This window comes from Rhinolophus hipposideros (genome assembly GCF_964194185.1).
Source record: "Rhinolophus hipposideros genome assembly, chromosome: 21".
Taxonomy (NCBI): Eukaryota; Metazoa; Chordata; class Mammalia; order Chiroptera; family Rhinolophidae; genus Rhinolophus; species Rhinolophus hipposideros.
Window position 1 is genome coordinate 21,532,159 of NC_138067.1, and position 23,179 is coordinate 21,555,337.

Genomic DNA, 23,179 nt, shown 5'->3' on the forward strand with positions numbered 1-23,179 from the left:
ACCCTGCCTCTTCCAAGCCAGGATCTCTAGGAATGGGGCCCGTGAATCTGCATTTTTACATAGGTTCCTCAGTGAAACCAGATTCAGATAACTGGTATCACCGTCAACTGGTATTTGGGGTGTAATTGCATCAGATGAACTGAAGGCCTTAGCTGATTATTCCAGACAAGCTGCTTAACTGTATCTTCCAAAAATGGAAATGTGTTCATTCAGCTTCTCTAAGAAACACACCTGGAGACATTTTTGAATGCAAACAGATTATTTGAGAAGTGTAAGGAATACCATAGAAAAGTAGAAGGTGAAAGGGTGTGTGAATGAGCCAGCTACCGTGGAGATTGGAGCTTAATCCCACTAGAAACTCTGAGGAAAATATACAAAGTGCACATTTCAGAACTGTCCCTCCCAGGAGCAAGGGAGCAGGGGTCTTTATACATTAACTTCTGAGAGTCACTGTTTGAGGACTGCTCCCAGAAGGTGTTACTTCCCCCCGCACGTCTGTCCCGCCCTGCCCTGCCCTGTCCTGCCCTGCCCGTGGGTAGCAGGTCCATGAAATGAGGCCCAGAGGCAAAGATAGTAGCAGCGGGACATCTGAATGCACCAGAGTTCTGAGGGAGATGAGCGTGGCATTCAGAAGGCCTTCTGTAAGTGATGAGGCGTTGGTACAGTGCCTGGCGTGCTAGGTGTGCAGTACTGATACTGTAATAGAAATTGTTCTTGCACAATTGTTTAAAAAACGTTTTTTCTCTTAATCTAAACAGGATCATTGGTTTTCAGTTATACATGACATGTAACAGAAAAAATTCAGATGTTTATTTTGTTTTTATGATTTCCAGAAATTCTACAGTCAAACCCTGGTATTCCAGATTGTGCAGGGTGCTCAGAAGCTTACGCTGTTGGTACAGGGGCAAGGTCTAGAGCCACGCCTGGAATTTAGTCCTTCAGTTCTGGAGCTGGGGCCACTGCTGCCTTATGCACCTGGAGACGAGGCCGAGGTGGTGGTGAAGAATCCCTGCGACTTTCCCATTGAGTTTTACTCCTTAGAATTTGACCAGCAGTATCTCCTAGACGAGAAGGTGAGCAGAGGCCAAAACTAAACTACCGTTTTCCTACACATGCTGGGCCCTGCCATGTTCTCTGGCAGGGACAACTGCCCCATGACCTTTACCCATCCTTCACCTTGAGCCCTACCTCGGCAATTTAAAGGTCACTCCGTAGTGTCTCTTGACCTACTTGCCTCGAACAGAAGCCTATTGCTTCTTTGTGATCTCATTATACATTTTAAACAACCAAGAAAAACTAATTCATGCTAATAGTTAAAATTCAAACTGAAAAGCGTATGCAGCAGTCATTATATTTGAAGTGAGTTTCTTCATAGCGTATAATTGAGTCTTTTTTAAATACATTCTGGTAGTCTGTCTTTAATTGGTATATTTAGACTATTTACAGTCAATGTGATTATGTTCGGGCTTAAATCTGCCTTTTTTTTTCTGTTTGTTCTGTACTGCATATTTTCCAATTGCTACTCCATGTTCTTTTTAACTTTAGGGTTTTTTTAGAGGAGTTTTAGGTTCACCTCAAAATTGAGGGGAAGGCACAGAGATTTCCCATATTACCTCCTGGCCCCACACATTCATAGCCTCCCTCATTATCAACATCCCTTCTAGAATGGTACCTTTGTTATATGAGGAACCTACACTGACGCATCATATCACCTACATTCCATCGTTTACATTAGAGTTCACTCTTGGTGGTGGACGTTCTATGGGTTTGGCCACATGTATAGTGACATGGATCCATCATTAGAGTATCATGCAGAGTATTTTCACTGCCCTAAAAATCCTCTGTGCTCACCCTATTAATCCCCTCCTCTTCCCAACCCTTAGTAACCACTAGTCCTTTCCCTGGCTCCATAGTTTGGCCTTTTCCGGGATATCATATAATTGGAATCATACAGTGATTCTGTAAGCCATTCAAAATGATACTCAAAATGGTATTCTTTTACTCTAATTCAAAATTATATTCTTTTTCTTCTAGTTATGCCTACTGGGTAATCATCTCATGTACACTTCTTCCATGTTTTGCTTCTTATATTTATAGTGTCATAGCTTACAATACCATAAAGCCAATAATTTTCAGATTGGCTTCTTTCACTTAGTAATATGCATTTAAGGTTCCTCCATGTCTTTTCATAGCTTGATAGCTCATTTCTTTTTAGCGCTGAATAATTCCAGTATCTGGATGGACCACAGTTTATTTATCCATTCACCTACTGAAGGATATCTTGGTTGCTTCTAGGTTTTTGGCAGTTGTGAATAAAGATGCTATAAACATCCACATGCGGGGTTTTGTGTAGACATAAATTTTTGACTCCTTTGGGAAAGTACCAAGGAGCATGATTGCTGGCTTGTATGGTAAGAGTATGTTTAATTTTGTAAGAAACTGCCAACCTGCTTTACAAACTGGTTGTACCATTTTGCATTCCCAGCAGCAGTAATTGAGAGTTCCTGTTGCTCCTCCTCCTCATTAGCATTTGATATTGTCAGTGTTTGGGATTTGGGCCATTCAGATAGTTGTGTAGTGGTATCTCCTTGCTATTTCAATTTTCATTTCCCTGATGACATATGATCTGGAGTATCTATTCATATGCTTATCTGTATCTCTTATTTAGTGAAGTGTCTGTTAAGGTCTTTGGCTCACTTTTTAATCAGGTTGTTTGTTTTCTTATTGTTGAGTTGTAAGAGTTCTTTACATAATTTGGATAACAGTTCTTTGTTAGATGTGTCCTTTTTAAATTAAATTTATTGGGGTAAAATTATTTAATGGTTAATAACATTATATAAGTTTCAGGTGTACAATTCTATTACAATTCTATAATACATCATCTGTATATTGCATTGTGTGCACACCACCCAAAGTCTAGTCTCCTTCTGTCACAATATATTTGACCCCCTTTACCCTCTCTTCATGCTTCCCAACCCTCCGTCCTCTCTGGTAACCATGATACTATTGTCTGTGTCTATGAATTTCTTTGTTTTGTTTGTTCAGATGTGTCTTTTGCAAATATTTTTATCTCAGTCCGTGTTTTGTCTTCTCATTCTCTTGACATTGTCTTTTGCAGAGCAGAAGTTTTTAATTTTAGTGAAGTCTATCTAGCTCATCAATTATTTCTTTTCATGAACCATGCCTTTGGTGTTGTATCTAAAAACTCATCACCGCACCCTAAGTCATCTATATTTTTTATGTTATCTTCTAGGAGTTATATAGGTTTATGTCTTTCATTTAAGTCTACACTCCATTTTGACTTCATTTTTGTGAAGGGTGTAAGATTCGTCTAGATTTGTTTTATTGCATGTGGATGTCCAGTTCCAGCACCATTTTTGAAAAAAACTATCTTTGTTCCATTGTATTACATTTGCCTTTTTGTCACAGGTCAGTTGACTATATTTATTTGGGTCTATTTCTGGGATCTTTGTTCTGTTCCATTGATCTATCCAGGTCCATTTTTACTATCTCTACCTTGCTCTCCTACCTTGAGGCTGAACTGTATGAACTATCTAATACCTTTAGTACCCTACTTCTTAGAAACTGCCTCTTTTTTCCCTACAATGAGCAATAATGAGCTATTAATCTCTTTTTCCCTCTCCTCACCACCCTCTAATTTAAAATGATATTCTTCTAGTTCCAGTTATGCCTACTGAGTAATCATCTCATACACACTTCTTTTATGTTTTGCTTCTTGTATTGTTAATGTATCTATCTATAGTGTCATAGCTTACAATATTAAGATGTCAGAATTTAATTTCCATCATGTAGTCTTAGTTCTACACTTAAATGTATTCAATACCCAGCACCAGTCCTTGTGATGAAGCTTCTCCAATCACTATTGGGTGGTCTAAAGCTCATTCTTTAGTGGATTCCTCAGGTAAAGATCGTGGGAACAATAATCCCTCAGAATAACTATTTATCTCTGGGTTTTATGCTTGAAGATTGGTTTGATTGGATACAGTCTCCTTGGCTCACATTTTCTGCATTTTAATATCTTAAATGTGTAGCTCCATTTTTTTCTCATAAGGTTTTGCTATTCATGAAGTCTGATGCTTAGTTTTCTACTGCTTATTAGTTATCTATCTCTTAGCAACTTAAAACAATAAACATTCATTATCTCATGTTTTCTGTGGGTTAAGAATTCGGGAATGGCTTAGCTAAGGTGGCTCTACTTCCTTAGGACCTTCCCCCAACTTGGCCTTTGAATCTTCAATCTTCTTTATACCTAGTGTTTATGTGCTGCCCGATTTGGATGCTGCATCCAGAACTTTTTCTCAGAATGGGAATATGTCCCTCTGGAAGGGAGTCTTCTCATTTGGTATTTATGAAATGCTCAATGGCTTCTGTTGGCTCAGCATCCTTTCTTGTGAGTCAAGTTCAATGGAAAGCAGAATCTAAGACTCTGAGATTTGCGTGTAGTTTTATTAGGAAGCACTCTCAGGAACAGCACCTACAAAAAATAAGGAAAGTAGAATTGGGAGAAAAAGAAGATGAACTGCGACGAGATTACAACAGAGACTTCAGCTGATCCCACAGGAAGCTCTGGAGCTGGGTTGGATCTTTAGAGTTACCCAGTTGAAGCAAGTTGGTCAGGCCTTCATGGCTCTTCATCAACCCATCTTTGACACATTCCTTCCTTTCCCCACTGATCTCTGTCCTGTATCAAAGCTCCATATATGAATGGGTCTGTCCTAAGCTGTCTCTTCTAGTTCCTTGGTCAATTTGTCTATCCTGACATCAGTGCCACCCTATTACTCCAGATTTAGAAGTCCTGCTATCTGTTAGGGCAATCCTTTCTCCTTATTCTTCTTTATTCATGTTTTAACTATTCTTAGATCTTTGTTCTTCCGTATATATTTTTTAGAATGAGCTTATTAATAGTAGTTTTCAAACAACTGAAAATAGTGATCCTGGAGAAGGGTCACCTAACAAAACAGATTTTTCACACCAATGGAGCCAGGTGTCCCTCCCATCACCTGCAGCAGCCATAAATTAGGTCTTATAGGAAGTAATTGCTTTCTAGGATGTTATTTTACAGTATTTTGTAAATACACATACACACTAAGGTTGCCAGACTTAGTAGAAAGAAAAACATTTTGCACCATTAAATTTGAATTTCAGATAAGCAACATTGGACATATTTATACTAAAAATTATTCATTGCTTATCTGAAATTCAGATTTAACTGGGTATCCCATATTTTATCTGACAATCCTAATACACATTTCCTCTTCACCTGCACGCGCATTCTCTCTCTCTCTCTCTCTCTCTCTCTCTCTCTCTCTCTCTCTCTCTCTCTCACGCACACACGCACGCACACACACACACACACGCATAAACATGCTTAATACCATTTCACTTGTTTTTCCCTGGATCCTCCATTTATGAAACAACCAGCTACCTAGCATAATATTGCTAATCACAATATTTTATAAGAATGTGTCACTAAAAGTGGATAATAGAGTTCTGAACTTTTGTCAAAAAAAAACAGTGTATGTTATTTTTAGAACAAGAAGAAAATTCCTTTATGCGTGTGAAATGCCTGGGCTCAAATGGGGCAAAATAATGATTCTGTATCCCCAGGTTCAGGGCTCCACCTGACTTTTAGACCCCTCCAAAGGACCGTGCTCTTTGTACACACCCCACCTCAGGCAGGAGCAGGGTTTGACCAGATGGGAGGGCAGACCTACCGAGGGCTGTGGGAGGAGCTTCCAGTGAGAGCTACAGCGGTTCCCATTCTCCTCGAGCAGATCTTGCGAATGCTGAAGGGTTATGATTCCTACAACACCCTGCTGCTGCCACCCCGCGTCCCGGGAGAGAAGCTGCCCCCAGAGGTGTATGAGTACTTTAAGGAGATTAGACGGTCAAAAGAGGAGCAGATGAAGATGAAATATCTGGAGACTCTGGCACAGGAAAATGGTGAGAACTCAGCTTGGGGGACCGGCTCCTGCCACTGCCCTGACCCTGGTTTCTTTGAATTGTCTCTGCTGGGAAACCAACTAGTGCAAGGCAGGTGCTAGTTGCCTTATGCGTTTTATTTCTAACCCTTACCAAGTGGTACTCATTGTATGGCTGCGAAGATGGAGACACATCCTGCTCTCACTAGAAACTAGTGGGGAGTTAAGACAAAAACAGCTAATCTAGAGCTAGATCTAGAACACTTGCTATCTACCAAGCTCTGTGCTGAGGGCTTCACACATACAGATGAGAAACCGAAGTGCTGGGAGGCCAGTTGTAAGAGGCAGAATTAGGGTTCAAGGCCAGGTCTCGCACTCCAGAGCCCATGGCGGTGACCACTGTACCCCACAGCTTCATGTGTGTGCCTAGATGATGAAAGCTAACACGCATACGTCTCATCCAGTAGAGACCATGGCCTAAGAGAGGGAGGGGAGGGGATTCACATGAGAAAGAGGTTGGCCGTCTATAGTCCTGAAGGCCAGACCCCAGCCACGAGGCGGGACTGTGTGCTTACAGTCGGGCCCCTTCTGGCCCTGACCCCCGAGTTCGCCCGTCCTCCGCCCGGGGCTCCCTGTGTGCGCTTGAGCCTCAGCTTCCCTTGGTGACCTGTAGGATTCCGTGGCTTGCCAAGATGCACACTTCTCCTTCCGGCTTCTCTGTGCCCTCTTCCTGGAAATGTGCCGCCCTGTTCTTCCTTGCTCTCTTCTTTTGTGTAACAGCCATCACACGAGTAATTATTTTCTTCATACCTGTCTTCCCCCCAGACAAGAGGCCCCCACTTGTAAACCCAGTGCGTGGAACAGCACCTGATACGTTGTAGTGCCCAATAAGTATGTGCTGTAAGAGTGAATGAATGAGTGAATTGAGTGGAGTCCATTTCTCCTGCTCTTGGGTCTGTCTGGTTGTCTTTCAAGGAAGCTAAGCAGAGAATATTAGTTTGCCCGAAAAGGAGAGGATGAGAGAAGACAGCTGCCTCTCCACCCAATCTCCTGGTCATATTAGTCTGCTAGAACCGCCGTCACAAATGCCACAGAATGGGTGGCTTAACCAACAGAAATGTATGTTCTCACAATTCTGGAGGATGAAGGCCAAGATCAAGATGTCAGCATGGTTGGTTCCTTCTGGACCTATGCCCTCAGCTTGTGGATGGCCATCTTCACCCTGTGTTCACATGGTCTTTACTCTGTGTGTGTCCTAGTCTCTTCTTATAAGAACACCAGTCATGTGGATTATGGTTAGATTAGGGCACCCATATGACCTCATTTTAACTTAATTACCTCTTTAAAGATCCTGCCTTCCACTACAGTGACATTCTGAGGTACTGTGGAGTTAGGACTTCAACATGTGAATTTTAGAGGAATCCATTCGGTCCATAAAAAGCACCCACTGTTTCAAGCACTGAGCTGAAGTTCTGGGAAAAAAGATCAGTGAAACAAGTCCCTGCCTTTGAGAGGTCACAGTCAGGAGGAGGGTGGGGGAAAGACATTTAAACTCAGGACTGCCTGGTGGCCGAGGTAGAAAGCTATGAGAGGCTGCGATGTACAAAGGACTTCATGAAGTCAGTGTAAGGACCTATCATTCTTGTCCCCATTTTTTCATCCCCATCCTTACACACCACAGTTGTGGCCTCCTTTTTCCATTTGGCCCATTGAAAGGTCTAGAGCCTGGGCCCCAGAGAGAGCCCAGGAAGACGCACATTCTGCTTCTCACCAGCACTTCTCTGAGCATCTGCTCACTCGGCTGTCTCACGCTGTAGACCATTCTTCTCTGCTTCCCATACCGTGTCCAGGGAAGGCCAGCAGGCCCAAGTCACAGCCTTGCCTTCACGGGAGACCTGCAACCTCTCCGGCTCAAATCCAAATTCTAAACAAAGCAGATGTCTTGGCCCTGAAATAGAGGAGGATCGATTTATACAATCACAGTCCTATGTACCCAGTGACACTCTGGCATAGGGGCAGTGAGGAGGGTGCTGGGCAGACAAAAGGGTAGGTGTAATTAACAATGACATAGAGAAATGTTCATGAGAAGAGGGGAAACAGGCTACAAATTGGTAGTACAAAACTTGGTAGTCCCAAGTTCGGTTGTGAAAAATTAAAAATGTGAGAGGTTGCTAGCTCTCCTATCCTGGTATCATAAAATTAAGCTGCAATTCCTCTGTCACCATTTCTTTACATCTCTTTTGGCAGCTGAATTTTATAATGTCTTGGTCTTCTGAATTTTTCAAATTTGCTGGAGCAATGTGTATATATATGCATATATATGTTAAAATGTAAAACACTCTGGGCAGAGAAACTCACTGCAGTTCTTGTTTATTTGGGTTGTATAGTCCAGGATGATGGCAACCAAGTCAATGATTCTCCTCTTTGTCTCTCTTTCCTTTTCTGCCCCCATCCCTTCTTTGTTCCCTTCCCAACTTTTCCCCGTACGTTTTCATTTTTGCTCTCTGGCAGACGATGACGATGTGTCCTTGTCAGATCAGGGAACCTCCACCGTAATGAAGAAGACCTCTCTGAACCAAGGGCTCTCTGTCATGTGTGACCTAGGAGAGTGGCAGGAGTCCAAGATCAACCTAGATGAAGAGGAAGATGATGAAAGCCTGGAGAAAATGTTTCAAGGTAACAAAGCATTTTAATATTTTGGTGTCAGTTCTTTCTAAGCAGAAGTCGGAAGACTGTTTAATGTCTTTTTACCTTTCTCCACGAAATGTATCCTCCAAGCCTTCTAGCATGACTGTATTAATTCTATGACATGAATATGCCATCATTTATTTAGCCGTTTCCCTTAATGTTACAAATTCAGCTGGTTTCCAACATTATTTTTCAGCAGGAGAGATGCCAACAAATGAGTCAAAGAGAATCCATGTTTGTAGTCCTAGTAGCTGTGGACAAATTATTAGCCAAAAAGGGCACTCTCGTACACTATAGCGGGGAGTGACGACAGTGGCAACACTTGCAACAAATTATGTTTGTCATTTTCAAACAACAGCACTTAAAAAGAAAAAGTCGTTCTCATTTCCATAGGAACCCATGTGAATTCTGGCAGGCCTGCGTGCATGCACTTGCGCACATGCATACATATGCTGGGGGTGCCAAAAAAATGTGTACAAGTGGACACTGTGGTCAACGTGTCCAACAAGTGGACACTTGGTCAAGCAGTAGTTCGCCGTAATCAGAAGTGTCTGGACACTGATGGGAACCACTTTGAGCACCTCTTTTAATTGTAGAAGTCAAACATGACTTATGTTCATCTTTTGTTATCGGTATTTGTTATTACAATTTTAATACAGTTTTCCTTTCTTAAAATGTGTATGCATTTTTTGGCATGCATTTCTAATTTGCAGCTGACAAGATACAGAGCACTGACAGCCATTCCACAGAGGAAGCTGGGGAAGTGGAGAACAACCCCGTGAACAAGGCGATTGCTCGCCACCTGGGCATTGATATTTCTGCAGAAGGCCACATGGCCAAGAACCGGAAAGGCATAGCCGTTATCATCCATGGGACACCTGTGTCAGGTAAGCCACAACCCAACTTTTTGGGTCTACAATGAAGTTTGCACGTATCATTTTTGAGGCAATAAAAGACTCTTTTGTTTGAAATTTATATACCGAAGGATCATTCCCAAACTGTGAAATTGCCAACCTCAGAGATGCAGGGTTAGAAAAAGAGTGGGGACAACTAATTTTTAATTGGTACTCGTACATCTCTGAATTGTTTGAGCTTGTATGCTTTCAATAATTTAAAACCATTGAAACATTATAGAAAAATACAAGACATTACATTATTTAAAAATACAAGGCATTATATTATTTTAGAATAATTAATTCTAAAACTTTATCTTAGGAACATAATTAATGATGCGGACAAAGATTACCGTGTTTCCCCAAAAATAAGGCCTAGTTGGACAATCATCTCTACTGATTGTCTACAATCTGTGTATTTTGGAGCAAAAATTAATATAAGACCCAGTATATCATATTATATTATATTATATTATATTATATTATATTATATTATATTATATTTTATTTTATTTTATTTTATATTATGCCCGGTCTTATATTATATTATGTTATGTTATATTATGTTATATTATGTTATATAAGGGTCTTATATTATATTAAAATAAGACTGGGTCTTATATTAATTTTTGCTCCAAAAGACACATTAGAGCTGATTGTCCCACTAGGTCTTATTTTCAGGGAAACACGGTAATAGCACGAATGTTCACCACAGCAGTATTTACCATAACAGAAAGCTGGGAGCAATTGGAGCATTCAATACGGGGACTGGTTAATTAAGCCACAGCACATTCATATAGTGATTATATCACTATTAAAAACTGAGTCCTGTTCACAGCAGCATTATTTACAACCGTCAAAAGGTAGAAACAGCCCAACTGGCCACTGCCAGATGAAAGGATAAGCAAAATGTGATACAATGGGATAGTATCCAGACTTAAAAAGGAAGGAAATCCTGATGTATACATACTACAACATGAATGAACCTTGAAGACATTATGCTAAGAGAAATAAGCTGACACAGAATGACAATAATCATGGAATTTCATTTATGTGAGGAACCTGAACTAGTCAAATTCATAGAGACAGAAAGTGGAGTGGTGGTTTTTTACGGGCTGGGGGCAGGATGAATGGGGACTTATTGTTTAATGGGTACAGAGTTTCCATTTAGGAAGATGAAAAAGTGCTGGAGATAGATGGTGGTGATGGTTGCACAACAATGTGAATATACTTATGGAACATAACTGTACATTTAAAAATGGTTAAAATGGTAAACTTTGTATGTATATTACCACAATTTAAAGAAAACAGTGCCATAGAAGTGTACTGGATAAATAGAAAGATGTTCATGATATATCGTTTTAAGTGAGAAAAAAATGCCGTACTTATGATTTGTAATCTGTATTTATTTCCTATTGGCATTATAGCAAATAACCACAAACTTAGTGGCTTAAAACAATGCAAATTTACTTTCTTACTGTTCTGGAGGGCAAAGTCTAAAATGGGTCAACAGGGCTACAATCTTTCTGGAGGCTCTAGGGGAGAATCCATTTCCTTATCTTTTCTAGCTTCTAGAAGTGTTGCCTCAGTTCCTTGGCTCATGACCCCTTCCTCCAGCTTCAAAGTCAGCGTTATAGCATCTTGCAGTCTGTCTCTCTTTCCTTTCATCATCACATCGCGTGTTCTGACTCTGACCCTCCTGCTTCTCTCTTATAAGAACCTTGTGATTACATTGGGCCCATCCAGGTAATGCAGGATAATCTCCCATAGCAAAATCAAGGTAGCATATTCACAAATTCCAGGGATTACGATTATTCAGCCTAAAATAGTTACATATGCATACTTACTAACCACATGCAAACTGTAATCTCTCTGGATGAGCGAATTATGGATCTTTTTTTTCTCCTGTTATTTCTGAATTGTCTGCTTTCTTTTCAATATGTAGGTATTTTGAAATGAGAACAAAAAACCCACACAAGCTATTCTTTAAAACAAGAGTCTTCCTATTAGAATCAGAGACAGGAAGAGCTACAAGATTCTTAAAGACCATCTGATAGAATCGCTTTTTAAACTGAGGAGAAATTCCAGAAAGGATGTGGGTTGCCATAGCACACAGCACACCCGTGGTAGAATTAGGAGCAGAATCCATAGTCCTGACTTGTGACTCAAGTCTTTCTTCTCTTTTCTGCGGCCACCTCTGGCCACATGAGAGACATAGAGGCAGAGCAATTAAAGAGAGCCCTTTATAGGGGCCTCTGTTCTAGAAGCTTCTTCTGTCTATGACACTGAGCAAATGAAAGCCGTGAAATTCATCCCCCTAATCCTTTTTATAGGAAAGTCAGCCACGGCGGTCAGCATTGCCAAGTACTATAATGCAGCCTGCTTACACATCGACTCCATCGTGCTGGAAGCCATCTGTGACGGCAGCAGCATCGCGGGGCTCCGGGCCCGTGAGCTCTGCATCAGGGCTGCCATAGAGCAGTCCATGAAGGAAGGAGAGGAGTCTGGTAAGAGCCGATTCCCCTAACTGTCTGTGGTTAAGTGCCCAGCACCCCCACTGGCAATGCCCATCTTCTCTGTTCTCTGCCCCCACCCCCCCAGCCTTCCTCCCACAGCTCGGCTGAAGGCTGACATGTCATGCTAGCTTAGTCTGGAGAAGAATTCTCTTCACCAAGCCTCTACGGCTCTCCTGTTTGCCTCGTGCAGACACTCACGTGGCATGGCAGGGAGCAGGACAATAAATAAGACGTGGCCCACACCTTTGGGGAGGGGGGCGGTGACACCTGGAGAGAAGCAGACATGTGCTCATTCGGAGCAGAGGAAAATAATGTAACAGAAGTACTGGCTTCTGTGAAACAGCAAGTTTGGGACGACTGGGTTCCAAACAAGCGTGATTTGGGGAAGTTTTCATGGAAATAGGCTTTGAAGGAGCAGAAGAATGTTGTTGGTAATGGTGAAGACCAGGACATTCCAGACCAAGGAAGCAGAGAAGCCAGCAGTGAGTTACAGGTGGGAAGGCAGGCTGGGGCCAAATGTAACTGGCCTGGATGCCAAGATTAGGAAGTTGGATTTTATTTTGAAGGAAAAGAGATGTTGGGCCATTTTCATCATATGGGAGAAATGGTCAGAAAGTGGCTCTTGTATTGTCTTTTCAAGAAAGTAAGAGTGAAGATGAAGATGAAGGGGTCTGGGAAAGCTGACCTGGTAGTCACCTGCATGGCAGGGAATTGAAGGAGTGGGAGGCATTCAAGGTGCTCACACCAAGATTGCTAGTTTGGAGACCAGGAAGAGAGTGACGTCATTTACCGAGACAGGGAACGCGGGAGCAGGAGAAAGTTTGCTGGAGAGGAAAATTGAGTTTTTTGATCCCCATTGTAGTGAGGCCTAGTGTGGCCTTCCTATCAGAAGTCAAGAATCCTGGCTCCATCGGGTCATCTAAGGACCCACAGGGCAGGAGAATGGCTGCTCAGTGGGAAAAGATACTGAAATAGAGTGCCTGCTCAGAGCTGAGTCATTTTACATAAATACTCATAACAGCATAACATCATTCCTAACAGTGGACCACGCCTGATAGTTGGTAATTGGTTTGGGCTTTCAGGCATGTCCCCTCCCCTAATACCGCTACATGGGACACTTAGTGAAATGGAAGATTCTTTGCTTGGAAGATAAGAGAAATAGCTCTTTAGTAGTGTAGGGGAAGAAAGAATAATTTTCCTTCTACCCTTCTGAGTTCTCAGCCGAGACCCCTGTAATAGAAAACAGATTAACAAGAGGAAAACACCAGGTTCTTCACAAGTGTACTTCATGTATACTTGGGAGCTAGTCAGGGAAAAATGAGTAACTCAAAGAGGTAGCTTCAGAATTCAGGATTAAATACCATCTTAATAGGGAAGGGAGAAGAGGGACATAGACATCTTAGGGGAGACAAATGATTTTTCGGAACGATGAATAGAGCCTTAGAAGAATATGTCACTGATAGTACGTGACAAAGTTTGACTGGGTGTGGTGTCAACTTCTAGTCTCCTCTCCTGTGATCAGAGCCACTCTTCCCTGGCTAATGAAACTCCCAGAAAGGAGATTTGTGGCAGTTGAGTTCATTTTGCATGCCCGTCTTTAGGCAGCTAAGGGGAGTTCAGAGAAAGCCTCTCCAAGAATTTTCTGTTTTCCAAGTGCCTACAGCTCAAAATAATCCATATATCAAAGCAGCATATGTTGAGGTGGCATGTCCTGAAACTCCTATAGCCATATTTTGGGATGGCCTATTCTGCTACCCTTCATTGGCAACCCCACGCTGAATCATAATTCTGGTTCTCTTAGATTTTTTTTTTGTTTCCCTTTCTGTCATATAAACTACATTTTACTGAGGTGTTTAGAGCTGTGTTGATTTGTCCTGTGACAAATCATGAACTTGAGCTTCCTTTCTGAGAGTGTAATGTCAATCTAAAGACCTAACTGGGGGAGTCTACCTCAACAAAGTGAGAGCTACAGACTCTGGAGTGAAGGAAGTCAGCCCAGAAAGTTCCAGAAAGAGAGCAGTGGGATGGACAGAACAGGATGGGACCTTGGGGAACACCTACATTTTTGGAGGAGGTGGTGGAGGCGAAACCAGGGAGGCAGAGATGGCAGAGTGGAAGTCAGAGGGGTGGTCCATCAGGAGAGCATGATGCAAGGAAGTCAGGGAGAGAAAGAGCTGCAGGAGGAAGAGGAGCAAGAAGGGCTTTCCCGACGCTCCAGAGGCCTTGGGAAGTCCAGGAACCCTTCCAGCATTATTTTTCTCATAGATCTTGTCACTAGTTAACATACTATTTATTTTACTTATGTTTCATTATCTGTCTGCCTTCACTCTAATGTAAGTTTCTGGCTACAGAGATTTGTGTTAGTTTTCTTCACTAATGTATTCACAGAACCTAGAAGAGTGCCTGGCACATAGCAGACACAGAGTAAAGATTTATAAAAATGTATCGAATCAATAAATGAATGTAATCAGAGATTGCTGTAAGTTCAGATCGAATGAGCCCAGAAAAGGGTCGCTGTAGTTCACAGTTTAGAGGTCACTGGTGACTTTAGAGAAAACCCTTTCAATAGAGAGGTTCAGCCCAAACCCCATGTGCTGTGTGCTGTGGAGTCAGCAGGCTATACTGAAAGGGAAGCGATAAATCTAAACCTGCCTGTCCTGTATGATACCCACTGACCACACAAAACGTGGCTAGTACAAATTGCAATGTGTTGTAAGTATACAATTCATGCTGGATTTTGAAGATACAGCATGAACAAAAGACTGTAAATAACAGTAATTGTTTTTATATTTTATATTTGTAGTATTTTATATTTGCATTATGTTATCTATTTTTATATATTTAATAATTTTTATATATTTTATATATTGAGTTAAATAAAATATACCATTAAAATCAATTTTTAGTGGCTACTAGAACATTTTAAATTACAGGTGTATCTCATATTGTATGTCCATTGGACAGGGCTGGTCAGACCGCTGTTTTGAGAAATTGGGCAAGGAAGGAAAGAGAGGAAGTGAAATGATTATCTTGAAAGAAATGAAAGATCAAATGAAAACTTTTGTTAGTACTGTGTCAGAAAGAACAGATTTTTTAAGATACGGAGGAATGATGCGATGGACAGGGAAAGGTGAACGCATAAGGAGAGCACAGAAGAGATTCCACAGCAATCAGTAGAGGTAGGGGTGGGCCGAGGCAGAGAGGAGCTCAGCAGTGAAGTGAGCAGGTATGGGAGCGCAGGAGGCTGGAGCAGTCATTATCAGGGCAGAGCCTTGGAGGGATTGGGGATGGTGGGGCCTGAATCGGACCATGCAGCTCTGTAATTGGAGTAGAACTTCGGTACAACTGCTCCATTGATGGCTTCAGACTCTGCCTATGTCGCCCACCCCCCCCATCCTCCCAGGTGCAGTGTGGAGTCCTTGTACCTATAATCAGCTCCTGGGGGAGAGGAGGAGGGACCCACATGAAAAGAGAAAGCGGAGTAGGTATAGTGACAACTCTCCAGAGAGTTCTGGGGCTTATTTCCTTAGTGGTGAACAAGGAGTAATGAATCTTAACAAGTCTGCCTGAGAGGTAGAGACACATGGAAGCTGCCCAGCATACAGCCCCATCACCATGTCTTAGGGCACCAACAGTGTCTGCTAGACCCCCGTTTTCCTTCAGGGGCAGGTAGTTCATCCTTGTAGAGTTGGAGCCCCAGAGGACACGATGAGACAGGACTTGCCATTGTGGTTGGGAGGTTAGGAGGGGCAGGAGTTTATCATCAAGGCCAAAGGCACTCTAGCAAGTTTTCCTGAACAGATGTCATAGAAACCCTTTTAAATAATCACATCAACCACTGATTCTGAAAGGGAACTTCTCAGTGGGTGGGGGTGCAAAGGGGTGACGATCTGATTAGAAGGGAAGGCAGAGGCGAAACAAAGAAATGAATGTTGAAGCCATATCTGCCAACAGGCTTGCTGGTATTACTGGGCCTATTTGTTCATTTGGGCATTTCTGCTGCAGACGCAGAGCATGCCCTACCCAAGCTACTCACTGGCATCACCACTGCCTAGAAGCACGAAAGGTCAGGTTTTAGGTTTCCAGGGCAAGGCTGCAGTGTGCCAGCAGTTTCTGAAATCATTGCCCTCTGGGCTGGAAGAGAACGTGGGGCAGATTAACATGGGATCCACTGGGCAGAGGAGCAGTGAAAAGCCCTGGACTCCATTGAGCCATCGCCATCCACTTCCAGGAGCGTGAGCCTCTTCTGCCAGCCCCTTCCAGCCAGCTGCACATAGAGAAGGCTTTGTCTTCCTCGAGAGAATCACACTAGGTTTCAGCATGCCACCCCCACTCTTATTTCCTTAGTATCCTCAGCTGACGTTTAATAGCAACCCATTCTCTCTGTGTAGTCCAGGAGGTCTCTGTGAGCCAAAATGCCATGGGACAAGCACGACTGAGCAATGAGACCCTGGGCAAGTTAACCTCAGAATCCACTCTGGCAATCCCCGAAATTAAACCTGCAAAGCCTGTGCGTGGGAGCATGCTGTTCGCCAAAGGCAAGTCAGAGAGCCACAGCTCTGGGTCTCAGAAACAGCATCACCAGCACTCGTCTGAAACCCCTCAGGTACAAATCAGGGCTCCCCAGAGGAGGGCGGGGATCCTTCATGCTCGGCATCCTGCAGCCAGCCTACCTCAACCTCATTCCCATGGGTGCTCTAGCCAGGCACCACTCCTGAAAAGGTGGTTTACCCAGCAGCTGTTCCTTCAGCAAGTGCTTTAACGTTATAGGCACTGGGTTGGGTGCTGGCCAAGGGAAGATAAATAAAGCAAATACCCCCGCATTCGAGCTGCAGTAAGAGTCTGATGAAGGAGGTGACCATACCTTCAAATATTTGCAGTAAAATGAGATTGGTGACAAAGAATCACCAGTGTGTACAAAGGTGTGTACAAAGAATTAGGTTGAACAATATGAAATTGCCAATATTCAACCATTTGAGAACTCCATAACAGCTATTTTTTATGTGGCTCGACCTAATACTAAAGGAATGCTAAAGGTGAAATCATTAATATAAGTTGTGGGAGAGCTTCAGGGGAGTCTTGGAAAGTCATAATCAAGTCAGAGAGTTTGAGCTATGTGCCAAAGGACTTTGAGAACAATCTCGGTAGAATAGCAGGTGCTGAAGCCAGAGACAGAGGATGGCACTGTGAGAGGCAGGTGGGTGATGAGTTTTCAGCAGGAAAGTGGAGGCAAGTGAGTGTAGGCTTCTAAGATGTTTGAAAGAAAAGGAAAAAAGCATGTTCAGTAGAGCAGCCAACCCAGGATCAAGAACATTCTTTCTCTGAAAGGAGGTAGAGGCACAAGCAGGTCTGTAAAGACAGGAGCTCCTGGAGAAGTGGAAGGTGATGATCCACCCAAGAGGAAAAGCGATTCCAGGAGGAGACAGGAAGGGCAGGCAAGGAGATGGGAGCCAGCTTCCTCTCATCAGTGAAGGTGATAACAGATGCAGCTACATGTGGGGGAAGTGAGGAGGACAGCAAAGGTTGGAGAAGGTTTTGCTGAATAGTACTAGGATGTGTGGCAAGGTCTTTGCCACTCTCTTCAAGATGCCCTGCATCCCAACATCCTCAACAATTCTGACAAAGTACTGATGTGTCCACTGTGAAAAAGAGAACCAGAAATTGATGGTGGACAAAGAAAAGGTACTTGAAAATGCTGATGATCTTGCCAAGACAGGGAGTCATAATTTCACATTTGTAAGATTTGTCTAAGTGACTCCCAGCAGCCCTCATGCAGAGGCAGAGTCAGGGGTGTGCTCAGAACAAGGGGAAAGGCGGTTGAGAGTGCCATCTATGTGGAAAGACCAGCCTAGGTAGAAAAGGAATTAAGGAGGACAATAGAATGGGGAAAACAGGAAGAGCAAAAGGGTCTGTGAGTCTTGATACAATCTGAGTGCTGCAGGGGTAGTGAGAGAGGTGGATGTTTCAGAGAAGATTGCTGAGGTGGAAGGAGTGGAGATAAAGGTCCCTATAGGAGAGGAAATCCACGTGTTATATGGGGCAAGTGAATGGAGGATTAGATCGGGCAAGTGGATAATAGACCATTGAATGGGGCGAGTGGATGAAGTGAAGGCGAAGGTCTTGATGTGAAAGGAGGTACGTTAGTTGGATGGGACATCCCCCAGGGATGAATTTATGCCAGACGATATCTCTGATCTTCACTTTAGTCATATGTTCTTCTAACACGTTGAAAACTGAAACCATTGACTCAGTTTCTTTTAGAGCATCATCCTTTTAACCCTTTTCCAAGATCTAATATGGTGTTCTTTACCTAAACGTTTACGGATGAACTAAGACCCATATATTTGTATGAAATAGATAGGATGTCACAGGGAACCATTTTCTTTGGTTTGGTTCTGTCCATCTGGACAGTGAAGTATGGCTTTCTAGAATATATCAAAGGCAGCAGAAAATTCCAATTCTGACTCCAACCCCTTTCACTAAATAGGGAACCTAAAGCCTGTTCAAGACGACAGTAGAAATCAGAGCTCACAGATCCCTATATGTGCACTGTTCCCGTGAGACAGATCTCACATGGTTTAGACAGCGGTCACCCTGTCAGAGTGCTTTACCCAGAGATGGCTATTTGGTCTTCTAAAGGTTTCCTAAAGCATGAACTCTCCAATGACAGAAATTTTAGTCATTCATTGCAAATGGGAAGAAATAAGTAATATGTCATATAATGAAGACATGACCTGTAATATCAGGTCATTTATTTATAAATCACCTTGGAAAGCACCAGTTAGAAATTCTGATCTCTCACTTCTCAATTCCATGGTGTCCTCAGCTATTCACTACTGTGATCATATCCTAGATCTTATTCATCTTTACCCATAAACGCCAAGGTCTCGTATCACACATTTTACTTTCTGACAACCATCTTCTAACTTTACAGATGACTTACTCTGGAAGGTAATTGGTTCCATCAAAACATCCATTCCCCATCTTTATGACCTACCACCCCCTTCACTTCCTTTCTTATCCAATTTGGATTCCGTGGTCTGTCATTGTTGGCACTCCCTTGCCCTTCCCCTTCATCATACTCTCCAAGCAGAACTCCAGCCCTGGTAAACCCAGTTCTCCACCTCCTCCATGCAGGGCAGCTGAATGTAGCTGGAGAAAATCCTCATCTCTCCTGAATGGTCTTAATTTCAATTTAAGACCACAAATCTCAAGTGGACCCTTTGGTCTGCCCTAGCAAATTGGCCCTCCATCTCTTCGAGATAACTATTTTATTGCTGTTATCACCCTCCAAACCTCTAAGACACTTTCTTCTTCCTCATTCTTAACTAATGATCTCTCTTCTGATATCATGGAGGGAGCAGCAATAACCAAAAGGCAACCACCATATCTTTCCACCACCAGATCTACCAGACAGCCTTCATCCTAACCCAGCACCGTGTCTTCCCTGCAGCTGAGGAAGTGTCCCTGCTCTCATTGAAGGCCCTGCATCTGTGTACTAGATCCCACCTATTATCTCTTACTCAAGAGTTAGATTCCTACAATTGTCCCCTCTCTCCCATTGTTTTTCCCGCATCTTTTGGATTCTTCTCATCAGCATTTATGCATGCTACATTACCTCCCATCTTTAAAAATAATTTCCTGTGACCCCAGATCCCCCTCCAGCTGTTAGATATCTTTGTCATCAAGGCAGGAGATGATGGCAGCAGGGTCGAGGACAGTCATGGTGGAAATGCTGAGAAGTAACTGACACAGGATGTATTTTGGAAGTAGAGCCAATAGGAGTTGAGCCATTTCTCAGCTCCTCTTCAGACCAAAGAAAATCTGCACGATTGCCTCCTCATCCTCACCACCATTGTCTCTTCCACCTATTCCAGTGAGACCTTTGACCTCCTCTCTTCACTGGCTACTCTTCTCAAGGTCATTGGCATTCACCTTGCCAAATCCAGTGGCCAGTTTTCTATCCTCGTCTCACGTGACCACTTGGCAGCTGATAACTCCTCCTGGAAATGCTTTCTTCACTTAGCTTTCAGAACACCGTACTCTTCCACTTCTACTTTCCCTCTCCCTTCATTCCTCCAGTGTCTCCATCTCCTTTAGATTCCTAATTTTTTCGGAGTAGGCTAGGACTGAGTCACCTATTCTTTTTTTTCTTTTTTTGATATCTACCTTTTCTTTGTAGGTGATCTCACCCGGTTCATTACTTAAACATTTTCTTCAAATACTTAAATATTTTATTAAACATTCAAATTAAGTATTAAAGTACTTAAGTATTTTCAGTATGCTTATCACACTCAAATGTTATCTCCAGCCCTAATTTCTCACCAAGCTCAGGTTCATATATCCAAACTCACATTCAATATCTCTTATCAAATGGCTTAGCGACATCTCAAAATCTACATGTCAAAAAGTGATTCTTGCTCCCCCTCCAAAAAAATAAAATACAAAAAAAAATTGTTTTTTCCTTTCTTAATAACTTCACCATTTTTCCAGCTTGCTCAGACCAAAACTCAAATAGTCATTCTTGATACCTCTCTTTCTTTCACATCTCATTCCAAATCCTAAGTGCCTCTGCTTCCAAAATATGTCTTGTATCAGCCACTTCTCACCACTGCCACCAGGACCACCCCCATCCCCACTGCTGTCATTTCCTGCCCTGACCACGAAAATAACTAGTTTCCTGCTTCCACTCCTGTCACCTCATGCAGCAGGTAGAGTGGTCTTTTAAAGTAAAAATCATGTCATTTGTTCTATCTAAAACATGCCAACAACTTCCTATAATACTTGGAATAAAATCCAAATTGCTCACTATGGCCTACAGCCCTGCATATTCTGGCCTGACTATGTCTTGACTTTAAGCCTGACCATCTTCCCCATTGCTCACTCAGTTCCCATCACACTGGGGTCCTGTGTGCCCCCCAAACACCCACACACCCACAGTGTACTCCTGTTCAGGCCGCTTGCTCTTCCCTCTCAGAAAGACTCCTCTCCCAGAATCTTGCCTCATTCTTTCACGTTACCCACGTCATGTGACCCCACTCTCTCATAGCCATTGTCCAACCCTGTCATCTGGTCATTTTTCCCTAGCACTCATCAATATCTGAAGTTATATTATTGGTTTGTATATTCATCTGACCTTTTTCTGCCTCCCCCATTTGAATGTAAGGACCAGACTGGCAGCAACATAGCTACTCCTTTGTTGTCGTGTCCCCAGTACTGGAGGGGTCGCTGGTGTACTGTAGGTTCTCACTGAATATTTGGTGAGTGAATGAACAAATGTGCGCTGTTCAGTGCATATACAAGGCACCTTCCACAGTGTTCTCACTTGGAACTTCCAATGGTTCTTCAGTGAAGACAGGAATCTTCCATTTTACAGTGCAGGCCCCATTTTACAGATGAGGAAATGAGGCCCAGAGAGATTCCATGCTTTCCTCGAGGTCACGTGGCTTGTATGTGTAGGAGTTGCTGGGACTCCAAGCTGGATTCTAACTCCTGATCCTTGTCCCACTCAACAGGTTTCCTCCAGCCCTCTCCCCTCGGGGCCCATGCAGCAGCGGCTCAGCATCAGCGCCAGTATCGGAGGTGAGACTGGGCTCCTGAGCTGTGTGCTCCCTGAGGAACTGCTCATTCAGATCCTGGCCGAGCGCATACAGGTACGTCCATGCCCACCTGCGTGGAACTACAGGGCTCAGACACGGTCCCCATGCTATGAGCTGAAACTGAGCCATCGCCCACCCAAAGCAGCTTAGAACCCAGGGCCCTTGGAAAGGGAAGATGGGTTTCTTCACCCTCATCGGTCATTTCCTTGTCCTTTTGACAGCCCTTGTCCATCCCTGACCCTGGCTCAGTCTGCTACCTGAAGCCATTCTCTTTAAAGGATCAGTGATCAGAAGGTTACACATTTAAAAAAAAAAAAAAGTCGTGGTAAAGCCCTACAGTGATGTTTTAAAAATTATAAGGTGAAGCCATTAAAAGTTAGAATCTGGAGGTTTGTTAATTGCTGTAAAAATAGTGTTTTCAATATGTTATTAAGTGAGAAGAGCAGATTATGAAATAGTATACAAAGCACAATTACATTTCTATTAAAAAATTCATAAATGTGTGTCACACACATAGTAAAAGCTCAAAGTACACGTTACCTGTGGTTCTCTTTGGGTAGCAGGATCATAGATTTTTAGTCTTCACTTCTGAATTATTTGACAATGACGTATTGCTTTTAAAGCCAGCAACACAATAACTGTTTCCATTTTTAATTTTTGTAAGTGTTATACAGTTAAAGAAAACAAAATCAGCAGGATTTGGCAGGGTACCACTTATGCCCATTTACTGCATGTGGTTTACAGAAAGCTCACCAGGTCCCGGAGCTCTATGTTTGCTTTGGTTGTTCAGACTGAACCACAATATTAATTGCACACTTAAATATAACAAAATTAGACTTGAGGTTCCCAGAGGAGGAGGAATGTCATCACCAGAAATGATTCATGTTACGATCTGGACGGCTTCTGCATTACAGATCCTGTCATTCTCCACTGATTGGAGCCAGGTGGTCTAGTGAGTGTGCAGGTGTTTCAGGCAGCCAGATTAAAGGCAGAGACTCACTGGTACAGCCCAAAGTAAGCTTGCAGAGCTGCGCTACTCAAAGTACTGGTCTTCGATGAGCTATGGAGTTGCACTGCTTCCTTCATCAACAAAGTCTTGCTACAAAGAAAAAGAAATGGCAGCCAAACTAAATAGTGTCACAGTCTGACAAAAAATTCTCGTCTCCCCAAACACTGGCAGTCACCAGTTCCCGGCCAGTGGTGACCAGTCTGTGCACTACACTTTGGGTAACACTGCAGTGTCGCAGAGGCTGCTTGTCAGTGGTTCGTATTATCAAAATCGTTACACTCCAAGGCAGTCATACCACTAAGAAAGGCAGAAATGACTCATCTGCCACTGCTGTCCTTGGGGCCTATTTCTCTGTGCCTGGGGACATCTTTCCTCTGCATCCTTCGTCCCCGTATCTCACGGATCTACCCAAACCCTCACTTTAACATTTAGTTTGTTTTCCTTATTTCTATAGAGACAGAATAAGCCCTTTTATTTTCTACAGATATGTATGATAAAGGTCTTCCATGACTGATAAAATATTTTTATTTTC

The 23,179-nt window shown here is 42.8% G+C and overlaps 1 protein-coding gene across 1 annotated transcript in view; it reads left to right on the top strand.

The window, feature by feature from the left end:
• The window catches only part of HYDIN (HYDIN axonemal central pair apparatus protein), a 293,325-nt gene that overhangs the window by 194,267 nt on the left and 75,879 nt on the right, over nucleotides 1–23,179 (top strand). The window contains exons 36-42 of the mRNA XM_081030536.1: nucleotides 834–1,073; nucleotides 5,796–5,964; nucleotides 8,454–8,618; nucleotides 9,344–9,517; nucleotides 11,857–12,030; nucleotides 16,431–16,645; nucleotides 21,555–21,692. Of these exons, the coding sequence (XP_080886662.1) occupies nucleotides 834–1,073; nucleotides 5,796–5,964; nucleotides 8,454–8,618; nucleotides 9,344–9,517; nucleotides 11,857–12,030; nucleotides 16,431–16,645; nucleotides 21,555–21,692 (1,275 nt within the window). The remainder of the gene's footprint in view (nucleotides 1–833; nucleotides 1,074–5,795; nucleotides 5,965–8,453; nucleotides 8,619–9,343; nucleotides 9,518–11,856; nucleotides 12,031–16,430; nucleotides 16,646–21,554; nucleotides 21,693–23,179) is intronic.